At 39.4% G+C, this 24466-nt stretch overlaps 3 protein-coding genes across 4 annotated transcripts in view; all 3 read right to left on the bottom strand.

Annotated features, from left to right (window-relative positions):
- The window catches only part of RAB9A (RAB9A, member RAS oncogene family), a 29560-nt gene extending 14614 nt beyond the window's left edge, over positions 1 to 14946 (bottom strand). Inside the window, exons 1-2 of the mRNA XM_058419541.1 lie at positions 14913 to 14946; positions 12759 to 12860 (exon numbers count right to left, since the gene is read on the bottom strand). The gene's annotated coding sequence lies outside the window, so the exon portion shown is untranslated. The remainder of the gene's footprint in view (positions 1 to 12758; positions 12861 to 14912) is intronic.
- On the bottom strand, positions 1198 to 12862 carry TCEANC (transcription elongation factor A N-terminal and central domain containing). Of its 2 annotated transcripts, none has more exons than XM_040056573.2 (2): positions 12759 to 12862; positions 1198 to 2523 (listed from the first exon to the last, which is right to left on the bottom strand). In XM_040056573.2, exons 1-2 carry the CDS (start codon positions 12769 to 12771, stop codon positions 1433 to 1435), a joined length of 1104 nt encoding a protein of 367 aa, XP_039912507.1. In that variant the 5' UTR covers positions 12772 to 12862; the 3' UTR covers positions 1198 to 1432. The 2 variants fall into 2 exon arrangements, with proteins under 2 accessions (XP_039912507.1, XP_039912510.1); XM_040056576.2 differs by lacking the exon at positions 12759 to 12862 and adding an exon at positions 2819 to 2898.
- An 8343-nt stretch (positions 14947 to 23289) lies between the features above and the next one.
- The window catches only part of EGFL6 (EGF like domain multiple 6), a 32127-nt gene continuing 30950 nt past the window's right edge, over positions 23290 to 24466 (bottom strand). The window contains exon 12 of the mRNA XM_040056572.2: positions 23290 to 23488. Coding sequence (XP_039912506.1) covers positions 23393 to 23488 — 96 coding nt within the window. The 3' untranslated portion in view covers positions 23290 to 23392. The remainder of the gene's footprint in view (positions 23489 to 24466) is intronic.

Raw genomic sequence — 24466 nt, 5'->3', positions numbered from 1 at the left:
ATCCCATTTTACATGATAAAAATCTAAGTAATGCTGCTGAAATGTAATTATTAGCCCCTCACAGAATGGAAAGATTTTTCTTTTTTTTTTTTTCAGTAGAACAGTTTAAGTGTCTCTTTGCAATATCACATTATGCATACTTTTCCCCACATACAGATAAAGGCCTGTCTTTCAGTTTTGGCTGGCATTTAGCTCACCAATACCTATTTCCTCCTCTCTTGCCTCCAGCTCCTTTCTCTGAGGGGTCATGAAACTCAGCCCAGAGGAGCTGACCAGCCTCAGCTGTGTCACAGTCAGATGGGTGCAGAACTGTCCTCAATTCCTCCTGCAAATACTCAGCAGTTTTCCCTGTTCTGCTGATACATTTTACTTCGAAGTGCTAAATGCATTTGTAAGATATAGGTCTCGTACTTGAGTGAGAACAATTTTTTTTTTTTTTTTTTTTAATAAATAGTTCTAGTAAACAATCAGTGAGAATGCTATTGACTTTTGAACAAAAATATGTATAAAAACTTCGGCTATTGGATTTCCTTTTATTCGTTGTTTATGGGTAATGTGCACTATATAAAAATATTCATTTTCTCAGTTCAGGACAGGTGTCCAAGAGAGAACATCTACTCAAAAAAGTTATTAACTACTATTAATTTTATTTATTAAATAAACATAAATCCAATAATATACATTTTTACATAATTTTCTGAAACAATCCATCGTCTGATCCTGCACCAATTTCTTCCCAGAAGCAGGACACACTATCTTACATTGTAAATCTGGCCTGCATACTGATAGATTGTCACAACTGCTTTCCTTCTAATAGCTAAAAACACTAAAGCAGAATTTCATTCTTGCTTTCATTTGCCAGCGGCTTTCTACCCCCTTTAATGCTCTACTTTTAGTTTCTTTTTTCCCTATTAGAAATCACCACTCAAACAACTTAATAATCTAACACTTGCTCACAAAATGTGATTTAGTTAGATTTAGTTAAGGAGTGAATCCATGCTGAACATTCTGCAATACATGCGAGTATGTGAACTGCAGTTCTGGAAACAGTTTGTTTACTGTAAATGAAACTTATGTTCTGTGAAAGAACTCCTCCTAAAGTTAAAAACAATTTCCAAGTATCCAGTCCCTTCAGGAAAAAACTCAGAACTTGGAATAATTTTAATGGATTTACTAGCAAATATTCCACTCAGATACAGTGTAACCATTTTTTCCCCTTTAACTTTTTATTTCTTCACATATTCGCACTACTCAAAAACATGTAAGATTCATTCGAGCCATCTTTAAAAATACATTAGCAGTTTTTTAAAACCAATTTAGCAGTTTTTAGTGGCAGCACCCACATACTATCAGCACAGAATTTAAAATTACAGTGTCAACAGAGGTATGTTCTCATAGGCTTTTCCAAGTCCCTTATTAAGGAGGGATAGCATTACAAACAAATCCATCTGCTGTGATACCACTGTTCTCCACATTCATTACAAATAACGTAAGTCAACATTTGTTCATCTGGATTTGTGTTTCGCACCCAAGCTGGAAGAAAGAGAGTTCCTCTGGCAATCATAGTGACAGTGCAATCAAATTTTTCACAGCGTCTGCACTTTATTTTGTTTGTCTGTGTGCCATTAATAACCTGCGGAAGCTGATGTTCCTGAAGAGATGATTTTGTGTACAGAGCCCTGAGTTGTTTCAGTTCATCGCTGGCCATTTCCATCACCGTCATCTCAGCAAAAGCCTTTGGGCTCAAAGTTCCTGAAAAAAGGCTATGTTTTAAGTGAAAACTTTTAGGGTTCTTAAGGTTAGAGATTTTACTTCTGATGCAATTTTTGTACTTTTTATTGTTTTTAGCATTAAGAGCAAAAACATGTTCTTCAATTTCTTTAGCTAACTCTAGCCATTTAACAGTTTCTTCTTCATCTTTGGCAGAACTAATCAAAGCTTTATAAAGAAGATCCACACATTTACACCTCAGAGCTCTCATCAGATCCTGCTGCAGACTTGCTTCGCTAACAACAGATTTAGAATCTTCATGAACAGTGTGCTGTTCCTCAAAAGAAGGATGCTGATTCATACCACCTTCTGCATTGTTACATACTGCATTTTTAACAGTTTGTGATGGGACCAAAATGTTGGAACTAGTACTATCTAATACCTCCTGCTGACATGGACCTTCAGACAGTGACTGCTCTTTAGGAACTACACCGAGATACTCAGTTTCTTCTTTCACATACACAGAAACTGACTTTTTAACTTGCACTGACTGAGCACAGTTATTCTTGTAAAGTGCTTTCCACCTTGACAATAACTGCTTTGCTTTCTTTTTCAACTCTCCTGAAGGGCAGCTCTTGAGTACTCTATATACAGCCTTGGTAACTTCTGTCCCCTGAAGATATTCTACAGTCATATCAACATCTTCAAGTCCTTTAAGATGATCCTCAATATCTTGCAAATTGTTCTCAGACAGCAGTTTTTCTATACAATGGGTTCTGTGTACAATATTTTTCAGATCAGACATTTTTAAACCTGAAAACAAAAAAAAAAGATCATCACCTTTCCTGCAGTTATGACAGTAATTCATCTTCTGTATATTCACACAAGGTCTTCTTTTCATTTTATGCTATTTTACACTATTTAATTTGTATATATCACTGGGTTTCGCACCATTTTCTCGAAATGGTGTACAGAAGCCCAAAACACCATGCTGGTTCCTACATGACCCTCAACTTTTCACTTGCTATACAAGAGATCATGGCTACATCTCTTTCAAAAGTTTCTCCTTATAGCTATCAGAGAAGCAAGGCAGAGTTGTGACTTTTACCTGAGGTCCCACTGCTGCCCTTACCCTCGCTAGCTCCGGCATCATATTACAGATGGATTAACAAGATGGGGCAGCTCAAAAACAGTGACACCTGCAAAACAGTTTCAAAACACTGACATCTACAAATTTTGAAAATTATTAAAGGTTAAAGACAGATCCCTCTATATTTTCTTGCAGCTGTAGCATTATAAAAGCATGCTGCCATATATTCTGACACATATCCAGGAAAATCAAAGGGTTCTTTCAGAATGCAGGATCTCATGGTTTCAATAGTATTTCCTTTTGATTCCTCTTCATCAAGGCCTTTGACCAAAAAACGTTCAGTGCATTGTTATAGCAAAATCACATGCAAAAAAAATTTTTATATTCCTAACATTATTATTCTTCTTGCTGAAAAGGGGAAATAAATATAGAAATTAATGGTGTGTTTTAAGGGTTGTGTTCTTTTCTGCAGTTAGTCTTCTAAGCTCATGCACAAAATCAGTGTTTTGTCTGAAATTGTATCCATCCTGATTCTACTCCAGAAAAAATCATCTGCCTGACAGAGACAAAGCTAACTACACACATCCATATGGGAAGGAACGCATAAACTGGTTTCTTGCAGCATCACTGTTTCCATGATGAAAACTCCTGAGAACAAGGGTGGAGAAGGGAGAGCCGGGTAATTTGCACATTCTGTTGTTTCTATGACCACCACCAGCTAACTTATCTTGCATGACAGAAACAAGTTCAAACTTTAGGAAGGACCGCAGAGCTCCACAAAAGAAAAGGACAGAGAGGGTAAGACTTCACTTTTTTCTATAGAAACAGAACCAACCCATCCTCCACAGCAAATGTTCTCAGCATTCCCTTAAGCTGTATTTAAACACTCTTGTCTTACAAAACTTTAATAATGGTGATTACAGATCAAGAAGTTTGAAGCTCAGAGAAACAGGATGCAGTTTTCATATATTTAAGTTGAGCTCTCTGCATCATCATACTAAAAAGAACATGTGAGTGCATTCACTCCTTTGTTCTGCTACAGGAGAGGCTACACAGAGGCTATGAATAGAAAGAAGAGCTTTTTCATGTAGGAGAGCCCTCACAAAATCAAGAACGGTTCCCTGTCTCCAGAATACCAGGAAGTTGACATTGGAAAATTATTATTTGTTGATGTACTGTTTTCCACGCAATCCAAGGCAGAGTTGGTGACAGATGTTAAGCCAGTATGACTGCCCTATGCCTTAGAATCAGTTCTGCTTCCAGCATACTCCACATTTTCTTCAGATCTTGTGTCTATCTATGTGTTGTATTATGCTCACACTATAAAACAGACTCATCTAAATGCAAGATGAAATCATGAACTCTCAGTATTTAGCATATAGGACTATGGACACACAAAGAAATTATCACACACAAACCTCTGCTGATAATTCGTCACTTCTAACCTGTGGCAAAGGTGAGGTACCTGGATCTTTTATTAAGGACTATGCATCATAGCAAGCTTCCTTGTTGGGGAAGAGGAAGCCAAAAAACCCTATAAATATGATTGCCTATATTCTGAGAATGAGAAACCTGTAGGTGAGATAGAATTGAAAGTAAGTTTTGATGTTTGAGATGTATTAGATACTGGATCTCTGGGAAAACAGTTATGTGACCATCTGAAGGTTACCTGCAGCCAGACCCAGAGGTCAAATGGAATGTCCTGTCTCACCCCCAATGTATGGTCCATCCCACACATGTACCCCTCCCCTGAAGTATCAGGTATCTGTAACCCCATTGGCCCAAGTCCTGTTCCAGCCCACCTTGAAGACCCCTGATAAGGGGTCCCAAGGGGGCTGGACGGTCTCTTTGCTCTTTGCTCTTTTTTTGCTTGCACCCTTCCCTGAGGACTTTCCTCTCTTGGAATTTCCTCTCCCTACTTCTCCCTTCCCCCATCTTCCTAGGCCTTGCCACAAGCTGCAGCCTAGCGGCTCAGAGCAAGGCCTCCACATCCCTCACAATAAACCTCATCTTCTAAAACCTAACTTCAGAGATCTCTCGTCTACATTCATCTACACCGTCCTGGAGTCCTCAGCAGCAGGAGGAAGCATATTTCTACACTTCCTCTCCAATACTGCAGGCTGAGGATCTGTACATAACAGATCCATATGCAAGATCCATATGCAGAGTCTGTGGGTTATCACCTACTTCATGGTAACGGTGCTTGCTCACCATTATCCACCTCACCCTCCACAGCCCCCCAGCATGGCAAGGCTCTACCTTAGGCTCTTAGACTAAGCCAATAAATTACTTATTAGAAATTTAAAATTTTCTTAGTCCTGCATGGACTTTTTCAAGTTCATGCAACATTAAATTCAAGTTCGTAAATGTTTTGGCAGCAGTTAAATAAACAAACTGAAATCACAATATGGACGTCAAATTATAAACAATTATTTAAAAATAATTTTGGAAATTAAACTGCCTAATACACTACTAATATTTAAGTCAAAACAATCACTTCTGAGGAAATGCTTTTCTCAAAATGTACGAATTATAGCCAAGAGGTAGAATGAAGTGACTCCCTTCAAATGTAAAAAGCATAGGTAAAAGTAACAGAAAAAGTATTTTAATGGAGACTGATATTCATTGGTAATTAGGAGAAGTGTAAGAAATAGACAGTACAAAAAAATCCACTGAATAAAGGTAATAATCAGTGACATATCAGAGGTTTCTGCAAGGAAAATGTTCCTGAAATGGTCGTGGCTTTGTTGTGTGCACTTAGTTCACAAAAAATTTAAATTTTTTCAAGGTGAAAAAGCAATATATATTTCTGAAATATTACACCAACTACTAAAATACTACACTAACTACTCAAGCATAAATTTCATCTCGGTTTCCAAATCAAAGGAAGTGTGGTGAAAACAATAAAAAGTTGTTTGTACATTTGTTGCCCTATAAATCAAGTAAGGACCAGATTTATCACCAAGGTTGACACAGACCTCATTGTTTTACACAAACAAAAATTAAATAGAGGCTCCTAAACTTATAAGGAACATATAAAGTAATCCAACAGTTCATTTTACTACCATGGCTTCTTTCAAAGGATGAAGCAAAGCTCATTAATACTAGGGAACCTGCACTGCATTTCATATTAAGTCTGAATGCCAATCACCTTTTCTGCTTTCCTAATTAAGGTACAACATGATTATGTCAGAGAACTGGAGAAAACACATTTTTCACAGTTCTACAGGGAGAGACTTGAAATTACTGATGCAGTGGTAATACTGCAGTGTATTTTCTAGCCAAAGTTCACTGGGAACCCAAGTATAGCAAGCCTGAGTTCTTCCCTTCTCAGACTCCTGTTCTTTGAACTCTGATGTTTCTGCTATAAATAAGATAGAGCAGTAAGCTGGAAGAAGCCCCAAAACCTTTGAAGAAAATGCATGTCACAGAAATCAAGCTGCAATTCCAAACGGAAAATTATTCTACCACTTGAGGGAGCTGTGGCACAGCAAACCCAGGGAATCTTTTGAAACGTGCATGAGAAACCCCAGCCTGTGAAGAAAAAAGTAAAACAATTACTCTATGAACTTTAGGAGACTTCACATTTTTAAGGTACATATTTGCCTAACTTTGGCAAACAAATCGTGCACAGTCCATAGATGCTGGGCTACAGACAGGAGGGGAAGAGTATATACCTTATCCAGTTATTGTCCGTACACCGCGCTTTGACTTTTTTAATTTGGAATTTGACTGCTTTTCTACCTGATTTAATGGAATTTGACAAATGCTGCTGAGCAAGTATTTATAAAATTAACTGAATTGAACTCAGTCAGCACTGTTCTGCTGTGCTCCTAATTCTAAGAGACAAGAAATCTGAGAAAGGCTAGTTTTGTTCTTAAGTTACGAAATGAATCATGCATCTTTGTTAAGGTAGACCCGTAAGAAAAAGAACAAACAAACTGAGAGTGTCGTAACTTTGTGCTGTAGAAAACAAACATCCTCAACCCTCCCACAACTGCACAGGGCATTTCAGTTTAGTGATGACAAAGCCACAGAATGGTTCGGGCTGGAAGAATACCGAGTTCCTTAAAGAACACCTAGTTCCAACCCCCCTGCAATGGGCAGGGATGCCATTTACTAGACGAGGTTGCTCAGAGCCCTATTCAATTCAGCCTTAAATATTCCCATGGATGGGGCAGCCACAACTTCTCTGGGCAACCAGTCACTCACTACCCTCTGTGTAAAGAATTTCGTCCTAACATCTAATATAAATCTTCCCTCTTCCAATCTAAACCCATTGACATTTGGTCCAGTACTATCTGCCCATATAAAAAGTCCCTCTCCCTGTTTTTTTATAAGCACCTTAAGGTACTGGAAGGCCACAGAAAGGCCTCCCCAGAGCCCCCTCTTCTCCAGGCTGACCAAATCCAGCTCTCTCAGCGTGCCTCCATGGGAGAGGTGCCTCAGCTCTCTGACCATCTTTGTGGTCCCCCTTTGGACCTGCTCTAACAAGTCCACGTTTTTCTGGTGCTGAGGACCCCAGAGCTGGATGCAGCACTCCTGCTGGGGTCTCATGAGGGCAAAGAAGAGTGGGAGAATCCCCTCCCTCGACCTGCTGGCTATGCTGCTACTGATGCAGGGTGCCATGGGCTTTCTGGGCTGGAAGTGCACCCTGTTGGGTCATGTCCAGCTTTTCATCCACAGGAACTCCCAAGTCCTTCTCTGCAGGGCTGCTCTCAATGACAACTTCTCCCAGTCTGTGCTCATGTCTGAGATTGCCCTGACTCAGGTGCAGCACTTTGCACTTGCACTTGTTGAAGTTCATGAGGTTCTCATGGGCCCACTCCTCAGGTTTGTCCAGGGTCACCTGGGTGGCATCCTGTCCTGCTGTTGTGTCACCTGAGAACTTGCTGAGGGTGTACCAATCCCACTGCTGATGTCACTGATGAAGATATTAAAGGGTGCCAGTCCCATGAGAGTCCTGAGGGACACCATTCATCACCAGCCTCTTCCTAGACATAGAGCCACTGACCATAACTCTCAGGCTGCATCCATCCAGCAAACTCCTTATCCACTGAATATGAATGGCTCCATCCATCAAATCCATGACTCTCCAATCCGGAGATAAGGATATCACGTGGAACTATAATAAAGGCCTTACAGAAGTCTAGATAGATGACATCGGCCAGTCTTCCCTTGTCAACCTTTGCTATTACTCCATCACAGAATACCACGAATTGGTCAGGCATGGCTTGCCATTAGTAAAGCTATGTTGGCTACCTTGAATTGTCCTCCTTTTATGTGCTTTAGTACATTTTCTAGGAGGCTCTTCCTAGGCATAGAGGTGAGCCTCACCAGTCTATAGTTCCCTGGATCTTTCTTTCTCCCCTTTTTAAAAATGGAAGGAATGTTTCCCTTTTTCCAGTCACCAGGGACTTCACCTGACCACCATGATTTTCCAAATATGCATGAGAACATCTGTTTGAATTCCAAGTGTACACTGAAGGTTACAAGGCTCGTATTTACAATGAGACTCTGTAACGCTGTGCTGATGAGGCACATTTTTGCCAAATCATTATGAGCTCTCACTCTGACTGTACAGTATAATGAGTCACTTGTGTGTACAGAAATAAACAACGACAATCAATAAAAACCTTGTAAGCCAGTTTTCTCAAAAAACCAAAAACAAACAAAAATAAATAATAAACCCCCCCCACACACACAAACATCAGGCTACCTCAGGTTTAAAATATGGCCATCCTGTAATAATGCCAAGTTGAATCATAACATTTTTAAACGGCAAAATGTCTAAGTAAGAAAAAAACAACCAGCAAACCAGCCTGAGACACTGGCTGTTAAACACAAATTCAGTCCCCAGGAAAAATACTGGCCTTTCCAAAAGCATTTGGGATAAATGCTTTGTCTTTGCTTTACACCTTATCTTGTACAAAGCCATAGCTCATTTTGTCCTAACCCTGAAAAACCAAGACAAACTCAGAATGCATCCAAGGAAGTGTGTATGCATGTGCTGGAAGGCTGAACACCTGTCCTCATCTCCCTCATCCCAACCTCCATTGTAGATGAGCTTTTCTCCAAGAAATTCTATGTAATTGAAAAAAAATCCCAACCATAGCCCAGACAAGGATCAGAAGTCAAAAACCCCTAATAGTGTGTGCTGGTTTCAGTTGGGGTAGAATTAATTTCCTTCACAGTAGCTGGTATGGGGCTGTTTTCTAGATTTGTGCTGAATGCAGGCTGATAATATGGAGATATTTTTGTTCTTGCTGAGCAGGGCTTACACAGAGCCAAGGCCTTTTCTGCCTTTGCTACTGCCATGCTGGTGAGGAAGCTGGGGGGGGCATGGGAGACTGGGAGGACAAACAGATGGGACAGGTGACCCCAGCTGACCAAAGGGATGTTCCAGACCCTCTGACATCATGCTCAGTATATAAAGTGGGGGGAAGAAGGAAGGGGGGCACATTTGGAGTGATGTGGTTTGTCTTCCCAAGTCACTGTTATACGTGCTAGGGCCCCGCTCTCCTGGAGATGACTGAACACCCGTCTGCCAATAGGAAGCAGCGAATGAATTCCTGGTCTTGCTTTACTTATGTGTGCAGCTTTTACTTTTCCTAATAAACTGTGTTTATCTCAACCCATGAGTTTTCTATCCTTCCAATTCTCTCCCCAGTCTCACTGATGGGGCTGTGAATGAGAGGCTCCATGGGGCTTGGATGGTGGCTGGGTTTAAACCATGGAATAAATGATGGAATAAATGTTCTGCAAACACTGTTAAAAAAAGTTAATGCTATAGCAGAGATGGCGCACAGCATAGTCCTGGAAATATCAACTTTGAGCAACCTAAATCCCATATAAACAATGAAAATTACCAAATGCTATTTTAAATTCAAAAGCCTAAGCAGAAATCAGAGAATTCTCACAGCCAGCCTCCAACCCCAAAAACATTTCTTCATCCTATCTACAGTGGGAGAACAGGTATCAACAATGTCGCCAAGAAACCATTTATTGGAGCCTTTATTTCATCTCAGCAAAAATCAGAGCTCTTCCTGCCTCTCCACAGGACTGTCTCCCACACTTAAAAAATTCAGAAGTAGACAGAAGTTAATCTTCAAAGAATAGCCCCATGAATAAAGCTAAGTGAATACAATAAGAACTGAGGCAATACAACAGTATAGTCTCCAGCTGTCCATGACCACTGACACCTCACTGACCAACAGTCACCTCTCACTCACAGATCCAGAAGCACTGCAGTACACAGTACGAAAATGGAGAAGTAGCTTTGTTCTGCATCTTTTACATCAGTGACTGCTTGAACTACAGCACTCTTACCTCATCCGGAGCTATACTGTCTCAACCCTGTGCTTCTCTCTGTGAAAATATTCTCTCACAGCTTTCTTCCTAAATTAGCAAGTTTGAAGAGGAGAGATGTCAGAGTATATCACATTCATGTGAAGGTGCATAGAGTATCCTCTTTTACAAGGCCAATTTTTATTCCTTGTTTGGAGTTGCTTCTTCTAGGCCCCCCCCTCCATTTTTAATTAAATTTGAATTCTTATATTCTTAAAAAAAAAAAAAAAAAAAAAAAAAAAAAAGATAAAACAATCAATAGAGCGCATAATGAAATTCTCAAGCCTCGGGGATCAACCCCAATGCAGAGCTGTCAGCACATTTTTCTAATAAGATCAAACATGCATGGATTTAATGAGATAGGAAAAGCTGTTGTCCTTACCAGACTGCTTAGCCACTGGCTTCGTTTGACATCAGTATGTAAGCTAGAGCTTATGAAAAGGTTCAATATATTACAGCTACACCAGATGAATTAAACCCTGACTTTTTCCATGGCAAAAACCAAATGAGAAAATACTTTACAAATCGAACAGCTAAAGCTGTTTTGAGTTCTAGGATGCTCTGCTGATGTTAGAGAGAATGCACATCCCAGCAGACATTACCTTGCTAATGGCTCCTTTTAATAATTAATTAAAACTGATTCACACGGGAAGATATTTTAGTTTTTCCTATATCCTCTCTTCCTTAATCATGTGAATTTTTCTACTGAATGAATTAGTTAACTACTTGAAACACTGAAAATATTGCAAGTAATGCAATATTCCATTTCATTCCATTTCCATTTCATATGATATAAAACATTTATTTTTATTGATATTGTTGATCTTGTTAACAAAATTTACAGACTTTACTTTTAACAAGTTACAGATTACAAGTATCAAGTGGAATATTAGCTAATTTCTTCCACAATTGGACAGATATACAGACTCACAATATATTCTAATACATTATGATTCAGGAGACAATACCAAAATGCATATAATAGTTCTGAGAGATTTGTCATCAAACATTTTAGCGGTAATTATGTATAAAGAAAGTGAGTGTCCATTTGCTTTAAAATCTGCACCATTTCACAAAAAGAAACACTTGTCTGGTTTCTCTAAGGGTACATCCAGATTATTTTTCAATATTAACTAACTTTATTCTAAAATCCATTTCCTAGTTTGGGCATAAGGTCACAGAGATGTTCTATGGAGCTCTTTTTGCAAATTTTTGTGACAAAGCCTTGTCAAAGCTGGCAGAGGAATCCCTTTTCTCTCAGCCACTTTCCACTACTTGTCAGCATGAGGTTACTAGCTGGGGCCCCAAGCAGGTCAAAAGTCAGGCCTTTGACACATAGGGGACATTTTCTAAACATGGACTCCCATTTTGGCCTCAAGTGACTATGAAGGAAAAGAAGTGTGCTGAACAGAACTTCAGTATATGACTCAGACATGACTAGCTATGGTAGAAATGCAGATTGTGACATGTATTTTGCACTAATTAAGCTGAGCTGCTACAGTAAAGTTTATCATGAGATTCAGGCTTTTGGTGCAGCTGCACAGTTTTGCACAGAGTCTCCTGCAAGCTAAAGAGTACAGCTTATCATCTGCATAAAAATTCAAACTTGTTAGAAATACATCTGGCATTTTCACAATATGTCTCTATCATGAACAGCAACACTTAAGCTGAGCCAAGCAGAAAATACTAATCTCAATACTTTAATATCATCTGCCTTAGTACTTAACCAAAACTTCACTGTGTGAAAAAGTTATTTGCACTTTGTGAAATTACTGCCTCAATTCCTAACATTCATGGTTTTCCAACAATAACAGATTTTAGAACAAAAAAGAATTGTTGTTAAATCTGACACACAACATGAACAAAAACATGAACAATGTTTCACTATTTTCCCCACAGCAAGAGGATATTATAAACATTCTTCCTCACTCAAGAAACATACCTAGCAATAGAAATATGATTTAAGAAGATTTGTGTCATTGTTTATTAAATAAATACTTTTATGCAATATAGTTTAGTGTCCTAACTGTTCACGTGGATGGATGCAAACGTTCATATTCATATTTCCAATCTCTTTAGACAGCAAACCAGCCAAAAAAATTCAGGAAGGCTGTGACATCTCCAAGTAGAAGTCAGTTTCTCCAACATACTTTAACTGTATTGCCTTATATAGGTGACAGTTTCAGTTCATTAAATGTTTCCGTGCTCTTTCAACACCACTGGGATTGTATCACTCACCTGCTCTGCTTCCTCTACTCAATGTCTTTGCACAAGAAGCATTTGTAACATTGCCCTCCAAAGACTGGGAAATCATAATTCAAAATGCTCAGTACACTGAGACTGGTTTATACACTATAATGCTCTTAGAAGTAAAAAAACAATGGAAACTGTTCTGCATTTCTTTTAAAGTTGTAAGCCTCTAGTCTTCCCATCTCTCCACTGCAGACAAAATGATTAGAAGTTTATACCTTTTTGAAAATAAAAGGTTACATTATTATGTACAACTTGGCTTTAGCAGCCAGTACATGAAAAAAAATTCAAACTTTCACGTGTTCTATTATAACTAAAAAAGACTGAAAATTCTTTCCCTGGTTAGCCAAAAAGATGTTACCTTGCATGTTCATTCTTGGCTTTACAGCTTTCCTCCACGATTTTGTAATTTCATCTTAAATTTCTTGCTCATTTACCCAAGGAGAATCAGCAGTTTTTAAACCTACAGGAAAGAAGAACATATTGTGAGCTGCAGGTTTAACATTGGCTTTTAAGTGAGAGATCTTTTCAAACTTTCTTATGTGTCCATCTATTTTTCAGTCTCTATAAATATTGTTTATATCCTCTTGCAGATGTACCTATTTGAAACCTGGACAACCTCAGTCTAAACAAAGATTTTCTGAGGTGGATCACACTTCCTTCTTTCACTGAGCTCTGCATTGGCATAGAAATCCAACAAAATAGACTGTCTTGAAGACAAAAGCCTTAATCAGAAAGTAAAAATGTACTTAAGACACATCATCCAAAGCATATCTTTTTACTTTACACTTTAGAAAGAAAATATGAATAGTTTTGGAGAGGAATAAGCAATTCTTTCTCTTGAACACATTTCCTTGACAAAATAACTTTAAAGAATATTCTTATTCATATACAGCTAGCAAGGAACTCAATTCTAGCACACTACAAACAAAGGTAAATGTTTCCTTTGCAATGTCTTTTTATGGAAAATTGTGCTGGCGAATTCATATAAAAATGGAACATATAAGTAATAAAAACACGCTTTATGAACTTCTGCAAGCTTTTCATCATTTGTCAGATGAACACTGTCTTTTCATTGCTTTAACATTCATTTTTTTAGTTAAGTCTTGGCTCTATACTATTTCTATTTGTCATTCCATTGCCAGGGCCATACTTGGATTAGACATCACTTTGTTTATGTTTTAAAGGTTTTTCCACTGAAAAATTATAGAACTTTTTTCCTTTAAAAATAAATTCTTTGTATGCAGGAGAATACATGCAGGCTCCTGAAAAGGCCATCCATCCTGAATGGGTAGAGGATGATTTAAACAAATGGTATTTGTAAAATATTATTAGTGTCTGCTGACATTCCTTATTCTAAAATATGAACACTTAAACGTGTAAATACATAATTTCTTAACACTTTAGTCTTGATCAAAGACCACGATGTACTGGTTCAAGCAAGGGGTGAAATACACTTGAAATGAAATGGATTTTTATATACTTAACTACTAAAATAATACTACATTTAAAAGCGTAAACTCTAACACCTTCCTATATTTATGCCAGTACATGTCTTATATCAAGACATTAATGCTGCATGGAGACCAATATAACAAACACATAAAGAATTCCCGTAATAGCACCATTACAGATATCTATCCTGCAGCTTCCAAGGTCAGCCTCTCCTGTGAGTGGAATTACAGCCCCTTTCGATATAAATCGGAAGGGAAGTTAGGGCAGCCGGGAGCAGCAGCCCAGCCGTGTGTATTTGGAAGCAGCTGGCATTCGCTTGGCGTCGAAGCCAGCCACAGGTGACAGCGCACACTCTAACTGCGATCCAGAATGCCACGGGCACGCTAACTCTGTGTGTTTTGCTCCAAATTCTTCATTAAAACTTCACAAAATCACAGAATTAATTAGGTTGGAAAAGATCCCTGAGATCGCTGAGTCCAGCCTATGACTGAACGCCACCTGTCAGCCAGACCATGGCACTGAGTGCCACATCCTCAAACACCGCCAGGAACGATGACTCCACCATCTCCCCGGGCAGTCCATTCCAGCATCTAATAATCCTGTCGGTGAAGAAATTCTTCCTAATGTCCAACCTAAACCTCCTCTGGCTCCTCATAACCGTTCCTGTAACAAATCCCTGGGCCTCTCTAGCTTAATTCTGACCCGCCGCTGTCCAGCTCAGGGGCGAAATGTTGCGCCGCACACCTGGGGCAGGAGGAAAAGAAGACACGGCCCTACCTACAAAACCCCCGCTTCTCAGGGCGCTGCTCCCGCTGTTCCCCGTTGCCCTCGGTCCCGAGGGCCAGCCGGGGCCTGCGCCGCGCTGAAGGGCAAAGCAGGGCCGGGGAGCAGCTGGGCGGTTCGTGCCTCCTGCAACTTCTCCCCCGACCTCGCCGCCAGCGCCAAGGCAAAGGCGGCGGCTGTCCGGGCACTGCTGAGGCGGGGAAGCCGCACTCCTGCTGCCCCCGGCGAAACACTCAGCGCTGCTCCCGCCCGCCCCGCAGCCGGGCCGGCCGCTCACCTCAGCAGCGGGGCCCGACACGGCACCGCCCGCCCGCTCCCGGCTCCGCCGCCATCTCCGCGCGGCTGCGGCCCGGGCCGCTGGGCCCTGGCCCCGCCGCTACCGGACACCCGGCTCGGCAGCCCCGCTGCGGGAGCGGGGTGTCCCCGGAAGGAGAAACCGCGTCCCGTTGTACCAGAAATAGTGCGGGCAGCAGGACCAGGGAAGCGATTCTTCCCCTGTACTCGGCAGCGCTGAGGCCAGCTCGACTACTGCGCCCACTTCTGGGCGCCTCCGGGGAGGACACTGAGGTGCTGGAGCGTGTCCAGAGAAGGGCGCCGGAGATGGCGAAGGGTTGGGAGCATATGCCCTACGAGAAGCGGCTGAGGGAGCGGAGGTTGTTTAGCCGGGAGAAAAGGAGGCTTAGGGGTGAGCTTATCACTCTCTACAACCACCTGACAGGAGATTGTAGCCAGCTGTGTGTCGGCTTCTTCTCCTCACGCAGCAAGTGACAGGATGAGAGGATATAGACTCAAGTTGTGCGAGGAAAGGTTTAGACTGGACACTAGGAAGAATTTCTTCAGAGAGAGTGATTAGATGCTGGAATGGACTGCCCAAGCAGGTGGCAGAGTCACTGTCCCTGGAGGTGTTTAAGGACAGTCTGGACATTGCACCCAGTGCCATGGTCTGGTTGACAGGGTGGTGTTGGGTCAGGACTTGATGATCTCGGGGCTCTTTCCCAAGCCAGCTGATGCTGTGATTGTGCTGTCGGATGACCGGGGCAGGTGTATTCACTGTGGGCTGCTGTGCGGCTGCCGCAGGGTGAAAGCACTCCCTGCACTCGGCAGCAGCCGTGGAAATAACTTCTCTCCCGTGCAGGCTCGGGTGTGAGGGCACGCACAGTTTCCGCTGAGGCTGCCGGCTATTTTGGGCATGGATCTGGCATATGACACGGCTGTGGGGTGAAAGGGACACCATGATGCTGTTCTGTAGCCCCTGTGCAGGACATGGCCTTCCTTTGGTATCTGTCTGCTTGGCTGGGAGCCCCACCATGCTCCTTTCAGCCTTAAGATGAATGAAAAATAAATTACATTCATGTGATTTTAAACTTTAGCTTTAGTAATGATATGGTTCTTCTTGGGTAAACCCGGCTTGGAAAAGCAGTGTGACACACAAGGTAAATGACTATCAGACCTAAGGCTAGCAGACAACAACAACAAAATTTTAAAACTTCTTGTTTTCAACATGGTACTGCATTACTTTTGGTATAACCGGCGAGTCTTTTGGATGCTAAGTGGAGCTATTGGTATACACAGAGTTATAGAAAATAAATATAACATTTCACAGGGTTATAGCTTGTGGATATGATGAAGTCTGCTGGACATGTCTGATTATGCAGTAAACATCTAAAGGTAGTTTAGTCAAAGTAAAGGTATTTGTCATTGCCTTTGTTGTAGTGCTTTCTTCTTTCACATGTATTTCACATAGGCATTCAAAATTATTTTTTAAGAGATTACTAATTCCAGAATTTTGACTCTACAGCAAATCTATAGATGCTGCTGGGGTTTATACTCAGATACAATAAAACACTGATATGATTTTTTAATACATGTTTTTGGTTTTATTCACTAATGAGGTCTGTGTTGCCCTCTGCTGTCAGTAATCTGATTTTACCTACCTGAATTTTGGAGTTCCCAGAAAAAAAGCCAAAATTTAGAAATGTGATTCTGTTCTTGAAAAGGCTCCTTACCTTTCTACTTGCAAGTGAGGGGAAAAAAACCATGATATGGGTTGCAAATATGAAGCAAAGCATTATATTGAAATAAAATGAAATAAAATAGGAACCAAAGTATTTTGAACAGTCATCTCCCTCCATCCTTAATGATACGTGGGAGGGAATCCTATATAAATGTCATATTCATAGACTCTGAAAATCCAAGAATTGGGCTATACTTTGGGACTCAGATTTCATTTCATGAGAGTACTTTCAATCACAGCATTTGAAGTGTGTTGATTCACACAAAGAGTGACTTCTTGGGTGGCTGTTCATTTCAAGAGACACTTTCACGCTTTTTAGGCTCTGATCCAGTTCAGAGAGAGAGGTGGATGAGGCCCTGGATTTTATTAGGCTGGCATTGAACTGACACTGCCTCTGTGTGATGAGGTAAAGCCTCCAGCACCAAGCAGTGGATGAGCTTGGCAGTAATGCTGCTCAGCTCTCCTGATATGGCTGCCCATATTTATTTCCACGTCCTGAGATTCCTCTCCATTTTCTGTAACACTGGAATGCGCTGAACTTAGGATTATGAGGATGATGCACATAGTTAACTGGGTCGTGTTGATGAGAGATATTTCCCATGTGTTTCCTGGCTCTTCCTCCTGGCAGGAGTTCCAGTACATGGTGGGGGTATCATACCACCTGGAAGATCTGAAATTGAATTGCTGGGAGGATTATGAAGAAATTCGGCTGGAGTCAGGAGAGTTTTATGAAGCCATGTGAGTAACTTGCTTAGTTAAGCACTGAGAATACTTCACTTGAGGGAAATTGAGATAAGTAGCTGTCTCTGTCTCCTTTTCCACTATGCATAGGCAGTGAACTAGTCTGGTGTTGGTGAGCAAAATATCAATTTGTTGTAGTAGCCCTGGGGTTGTTTATATACACACAGTGCTCTTGAAATAGTTACTGGATGTTAAAGAAACCTCTCAAACTGTAATGACAATTATGTTAGTCTATCGACTCTCCTCCTGAAGGAAACAACAAGTAGATCAACCACAAATTGATCCTGTGTTCCACCACTACACAACTTGGTGGACTGCAATGTCAGTACAGGAAATACGGGAAAAATATATTGGATATTTTTCAGTGCTAGTGAGTTTCCAGAAGAAGCTCACTAGTCATTCTCAGATCATTTTCCTTAGAGGTATTAGCTAATTTGGAGCCACTGACTATATAGATATAAAGAAGATTGATTATTTATTCTTATTCCATTACTTGTGGTGACCCACAATTAATTTTCATATCCCGTTTACTTGCACAAACACTCAGTATCACAAGATTCTTTGCAGCCACCTTTCAGTTTAACTCTCTTGAACCATAAAGACAAACATTATTATCTTGCTATTCACACTTTCACATGCATTTTCGATAGTGCACATACTTGGGCCAGTCTACAAGTGCCCCCTGCCTCTATAAAGAGTTTTAAAATTTTTTTTAAAATCCTAGCAATTTCAAAGAAGGCAAAGAAAATTAGGTCTCCCATATATTTACATCCTGGACAGGAAGGTGATGCTGATGTTTAACTCACTGTAAGTGAACATGTGGCTTTCTTGAGTACAGTATCTGTTCTAGCACTTTTAAAATCAGCTGTTAATGTTGCTTAGTTTAGAATAAAATAAAGGTTTGACAGGGAGATAGTTTTTTTGTGGGTGATTTTGAAATATATTGTTTCTGATTACTTTATGGCATGTGTTTCTAAAAGCTTTTATCATTATTTTGTACCATTTTATCATGTTTGTGACTTCTGGTTTTTTGTGGTATTGTATAATTGTAAATTGAGTTGTTTTTCAAGTGGGAAGACAAATCCTTGTGCAGTACACAAAAATACCATGAATTAAGATATCAAATATAGCAAGAAAATATAATACTGCAGTGAGCCGAAGCACAGAGATTACAATAATAATACAATAACCTGCAGTGAATGAAACCCCAGGGATTTAACATTAAACTGCTATCGACCTGAAATCAAAGCCAGACTCTGGTTGATTCTTTATTCGCCCAAGTCATATTTCCTGACTGAGCCCCAGAGGTGTCCAGTTCAGCAAACAGGTTTTGGGCATCAAAGTTAAGCACTGTACAGCAGCAGAAAGCGATGGAGCAGGGCGGTTACTCCCAAGCTCTTCACGAGAATCATTTGAGGGAGAGCTGGGGTTTGGGCCCTGTCAGAACATACCTGAGGAGCTATTTAGTGCTCCTGCAAACCATCCTACTTGTTGGAGAAGCACCATCTTTTAAAGGAAAAACAACACGCACCATGCTGTTTCCTTTTACTCAGACCTTACTTCTATCAGAATTAAATACACTAATTGCTTATCATATATTGTATTATTTTACATAATGTTTAGCTTTGAAATATTTCCCTTTCATTTTACACATTTTACACATCTAAATGTGTGATTTAAGTTAGCTTTTATCTGAGGGCCTAAAAAATCACTTCTAAAATTATTTCTCAAATCTGTTGAAAGTGAAGTTTCTGCTCAAGAGTATATCTGAAATAAAATTTGGTATAAGGCATTACAGAAATACTAAGAAATTGAGAGGTTTTAAGAGTATCAGGCTATTAAAAACCAAAATCATTGAATCACAGACAGCTAAATATTCCCCAGTTTATTCCCCAAATAAAAAATTAACAATCAGTTCTTTTAACAGTTTTATAATGTACCCTTTCTGAAGAACTGGGGAGGGTCCAAGAGACTCTATGCCTAATTTGGTTGAAATCAAACTTTAAAGTCAGGTATTTCAGAGGTTAGTAACTATTAAAATTAGAAATTCTTTTCTAATAAATATCTTTCGCTTTGATGAGCTTTAATGTAACAGTTGCACATATGACCAAGTAAATTACTCACACTTCATTGCTATTTACCTTTTCATCAATACATTGTCATGAGTTACAATACCTCTAGTACATGCAGTTGTATGAATCTGTCATTAACAATATAGCAATTATGAAGTAAATATGAGCAACAGTCATTGAAAATCTCTCTTCATTATCTTGATCTTTTTGATCCTGGCAAATCGCACTTGGGAATCAATTTTTTAATTTATAAAATAACATCTAATAGCTGGAAAATGTTTTAAGTTCCTTTCAACTGCAGGTTAAAAGATAACCATCTTTTGGGAACACGCCTCAGCATTTCCATGTATTCACTATGGCCAAAACGAAATGCCTCTGTTAGTTTTTTTGGCAGCTGAAGAAAAGTAATTCAAACCTTTTGTTACAACATTCAAGATTAAGTGATCACATCTGTTGAGTAGCATTTGAAGGATGCAGTGTAGATTTGGGCAATTAGCTAGAAGCTTTTTTTACCCCATTAACTTGCAGGCAGAGTAGTCTCTAAAGTGAGTTATCAGACTTAAGAGTTGCAAATTATGTTATCAAAGTTCAAGCCACTTGATTACAGCATAACTTTAACTTGCTCAAATACCCCCAGTGCACTTTCCTTGCTGTCTAAAATAATCAAGCAGATAATGGATTTCACAGTAATGGAAAACTGTCAGGAACATTTTGAGGCATTAATGACTATAGGCATAATATGTCCTTTAACTGTTTTCATCTGAAGGAGAAAAATGTAGGTTTTGCCCTTAGCCGTTCCACCTTCAGAATGAATGTTGCAAACAATAACAGTTAATTTGCTGATGCACTGATGTGGTTTATATGATTGTCTATACAGAATGGATTTATTTTGTTGCTTCTGCAGAAGCTGTCTTTGAATTTATTCACAACTAAAAAAAGTTTCCGTTTTTCTATTCAGATTTTATTGTGCTAGAATTGCGATCTGCTATGATGCAAGCTATCTTGTGGATGATAATCCGTTGCAAACAAATGGGAAACCACTTCTGCATCTACTACAGAAAGCCTATGGCAGCTATTGCAGTTAGTTGGTACTGATCTGTGGGAATCATTTTCTTACTCATTCCATGAAATACAAAATCTTTTTGACTTGATTTTTGGATGGAATTCTACCAATAAAGTATTGGTCCCAGTGATGATTCATGGTGAGCTATGATTCAATCAACAATAAATAAATATTAGCTCCATATTCATTGTGTTTACTCTCTGTTTTTTTGTGTATTGAGCAAATACCCTTTAGATATTATGCCTTCCATGGGCAGTATTTATCTTTCTATGCCCAGTAACTGCCTATTCAAGGAATGCACTTCTTTAGGTGGACTCAGTTTCCTCCACATATATACGTCATTTGCACTTCAAACACTGCAGCACTCCAGATGTAATAATTCTTTGGCTTCTTAGTATTTAGAGGTGCTTCATAAATTATTGCTGTTTGAAGCTAGACACAGAATTGCTTCAGTAAAATTGAACTTTCATTTTTTTTGATGTGCAGTAAGAATAGTTCAGCTTCAGAGACAGACAAGGAGGAGTGAATCCAGAAAAATACTAGTTTCACTTTTCTGCCTCATTATGAGCAGTTTATTCAAGCATCCTGAGATCAATCACAATCAGCATTCAATTTGATACTGAAGGAACTTTGCCCTCATTTTGAAGCTACCAGAATCTTTGCCCTTAAAACAGAGTTTGCTTTTCCCAAGTCCTTTTTCTGCAATTTCCTCAGCAAATCCAAAGACACCAGGAAACAGATTTCCATGTCAAAGCTGAAGTCCATGTACACTTCCCAGAGCATCTGTTCTGTAACACAAACCAGTTCTAAAAAAAGCTGCATTTCCTGGTTACAAAGCTACTGTAAACTTCACAGATATTTCAGTTTTGCCTACCCTTTCCTCAGCTGTGTGTACAGCACAAAAATACTGTGTTTCCACAAGAAATCCCTCTAGTATCCCTGACTTGCTTCAAGGTGTTTGAACTGGTGTAGTGTTTTTGTTAAAAAACTTAGGTTCATATAGGCTGAATTCCTCAAAATTCTTCAGTGTTGGAGTACAAAATTCTATTCGGGCATTTTGGATGTATCCTTCTTCATACAACAACTGAAATAGGAGAGTCACTAAGGATAAACAGTGAGCAGGCAACCTGGAAGGGGATACACAGAGCTAACCAAGAGGAAAAGGCATGTGCACGTGTTTAACTGAACATTGCCTGAACCGGGGCTTTTCCATGGGCTTCTCTGTTCTCTTGGAATCCAGACCATTATGTACATTCCACAGAGATCACTAGACAAAAACAATGTTTTTCTCTTCCACAGCATTGTCATTTGACTTCCTTTCAGAAAAGATGTTAGCTGGATTCTGGTCCCTTCTCAAATGTATCTGTGTACATTAACGTGCACTTGTGAGCACGGGCAAGCATGGCAGTGGATGGCAGCTCCTGCTCTGGGGGAGAGAGTTCTGCTCACCTTCCTGCTCCTGGGGATGGTGCATAATCCCCATCCCTTTTGCTGATGTTTGAAGGGTCATGAAGGAACTCACAACAAAGATTATTTTCTTCAATTGTGTAAGAGGAGCCTTATTTTGTGGCCACTAGGTCATAATGTCTCCTGGACAATGAAAATCATTCTTTCTCACCTCTAATGGGGGAAAGTAGGCCTGCAATCCAGCAGGAGCCTTTTGTTCCTGAAGGTCAGTACATAATGTGAAGCTTCTTAAACATTAATAATGGGTCATTCTTTTTGCTCTTGTTTTTCCCTGCCAGTTGGTAACATCTGTTAATGGTGAACTTTAAATGCTTATAAAACTGTACAGGGATCATTTCTTGAATGATTTGTGTGACTCAAAGACACTGATGACAACCAAGGTATTTTACATACTTTATTGGTAATGAAAATACTCCTCAAAGACATGAATCCACTTACAACTTGCTCAGCTCCATCAAAAAGGAAATGATCACTTTCTTCCTGCTTGTTCAATAGACTGAATATTTACCTCATGTCTAAGATAAATTATTTGCCAGTAGAATTACTTTATTAAAGTTTAGGGCTTGACTTGCTTCAAAGATCACAGACCCAGAGGGGTAACAAAATTTGGGAGGAAGGGTGTGCTACTGCAGGATGTCCAAAATAAGAAGAAATTAACAAAGCCAGCTCAGCACAGCTCAGCAATAATACAATAGTGAGCACTGAAGTCCACCAGGCTGCTCAAGATAAGAAGCCAGCTCAGCACAACTCAGCAATAATAGAGTATTAAGCACTGAATATATGCTAGATAAGTGGAATATATCAAGATTAACAACATATAAATAGTGGTCATAATTTCTGCTTAGTGTACTGGCTTTGTGGATTTCCTTAGCACTCATCTTTGCACAAGTATTTAAATAAACAAACACTGTGTGGTTCTGTGTGTGATTACCTTACTGCACACAGGGTGATGGATGCCAATTTTTGGAGCAATATACCTGCTAAGAAGTTAATTATGTCACCAGAAGTAGTAACATTCTTTTAAACACTGCTTTATGTTCTTATGGAGTAGAAGAAATGAAATAGAAGATTAATGAATAGCCTCAAGAAGATTTTTAAGAAGTAAAAGCATGTAGAATTTGTAAAAAAGCTAGACAAATAATACTTCAGAAACCCTGACCTTGAATTATAAAATACAGTAGTATTACACCAACACATGTATTAAAATTAGAAGAACTCATTAAAAAGCGTAATCTGCATCTTGCACGTCAGTTTTTCTGTTTGCATTTTTGCATTAGATTCAAGGCACAATTTTATAGTTTTGCTTTGGTTTTTTTATAAAGAAAAGAATACAAAAATACACCACTAATAAGGCAAATGTGAAAAATAGGATTAAATGTGGTATAGTCAAATGTTCATTATCAGGTATCTTCTGGGCATGGACCAGAAATTAGTATAACATTGTCCACTCCAATTTCTCCAGTTTTACCCTTCCCACGTTCTGACTCAAAAGTGACCTGTCATAAGAAAGGATATGTATTAAGGATTAAAATGTAGTTTATCCAACCATTTAGTAACACTTAAGTAGTTATAATGCTATAAATGAAGAATATTTTATTACAAGACAGGACTTAATGACTTGATTCTTTGCTATTTTTTGTGCATTTGAACTAGATTTAAAATCCTCTGCGCAGATTTACAATACCAGATAGATTACTTTAATAAGATTATTTACTGTTATTATACAAAAAATGCAAATTGATGAAATCCTCTTATAATAATGTAGTTTTATGACAGCATATAATGCTCATGCATTTCATTTACAGAAGACATTACAACTGTTCATTTCTGATCTATTTGGATCCTCAGGTTTTGTGAGTATATTCTATATATATTTACACTCTCACATGCATTGAGTATAGGATGTATATTATATATAAAGAAGAGGATTATTTTTATAAATAGGATATCTGGGGTTTTATTTTAGACTGATTCTCATTTATTTAAGAGCTTTTCTACATCATTCCAGCTGTGCAAAGGACCTTGAAAAGGGCTAGCAGTTCCTTTATGTTCACCATATTCAATTATTCAGTAGAAGCCTTTACAGAGCACTGAAAATATTCCAGCACACAAATGGAAATCAGGCCCCAGCATATGGAGGAGAAACTGGCTGAAGTCCTGATTGAGGCAGTTTTCAGGCATACATCTGTGCACACTGTTCCCTGATGGTATGCCCTGCTCCTAAGGCGATGGCCTCCCTTTGATTGTACATGACGTCTCTTTTTTCCCCAGTGGTCTGGTTTAGTGTGCTTTGAGAGCGTCCCCTTCTAGGAAATGAAAAATTTTCATTTTTCCAGACGTGCATGTATGCTTCTGTTGCATGAGCTATTAAGGCCAGATTTTGATTATTTGTGTTAATTTCTGATGTGATGCAGTATTTTTACAAAATGACAGAATTACTGGCATCAGTATTCTAACCAATTGGAGTGATTCAG

This window comes from Hirundo rustica, chromosome 2, assembly GCF_015227805.2.
Source record: "Hirundo rustica isolate bHirRus1 chromosome 2, bHirRus1.pri.v3, whole genome shotgun sequence".
Lineage (NCBI taxonomy): Eukaryota > Metazoa > Chordata > Aves > Passeriformes > Hirundinidae > Hirundo > Hirundo rustica.
The sequence above is the reverse complement of the archived record's forward strand: the minus strand, read 5'-3'. Positions and strand labels throughout refer to the sequence as shown.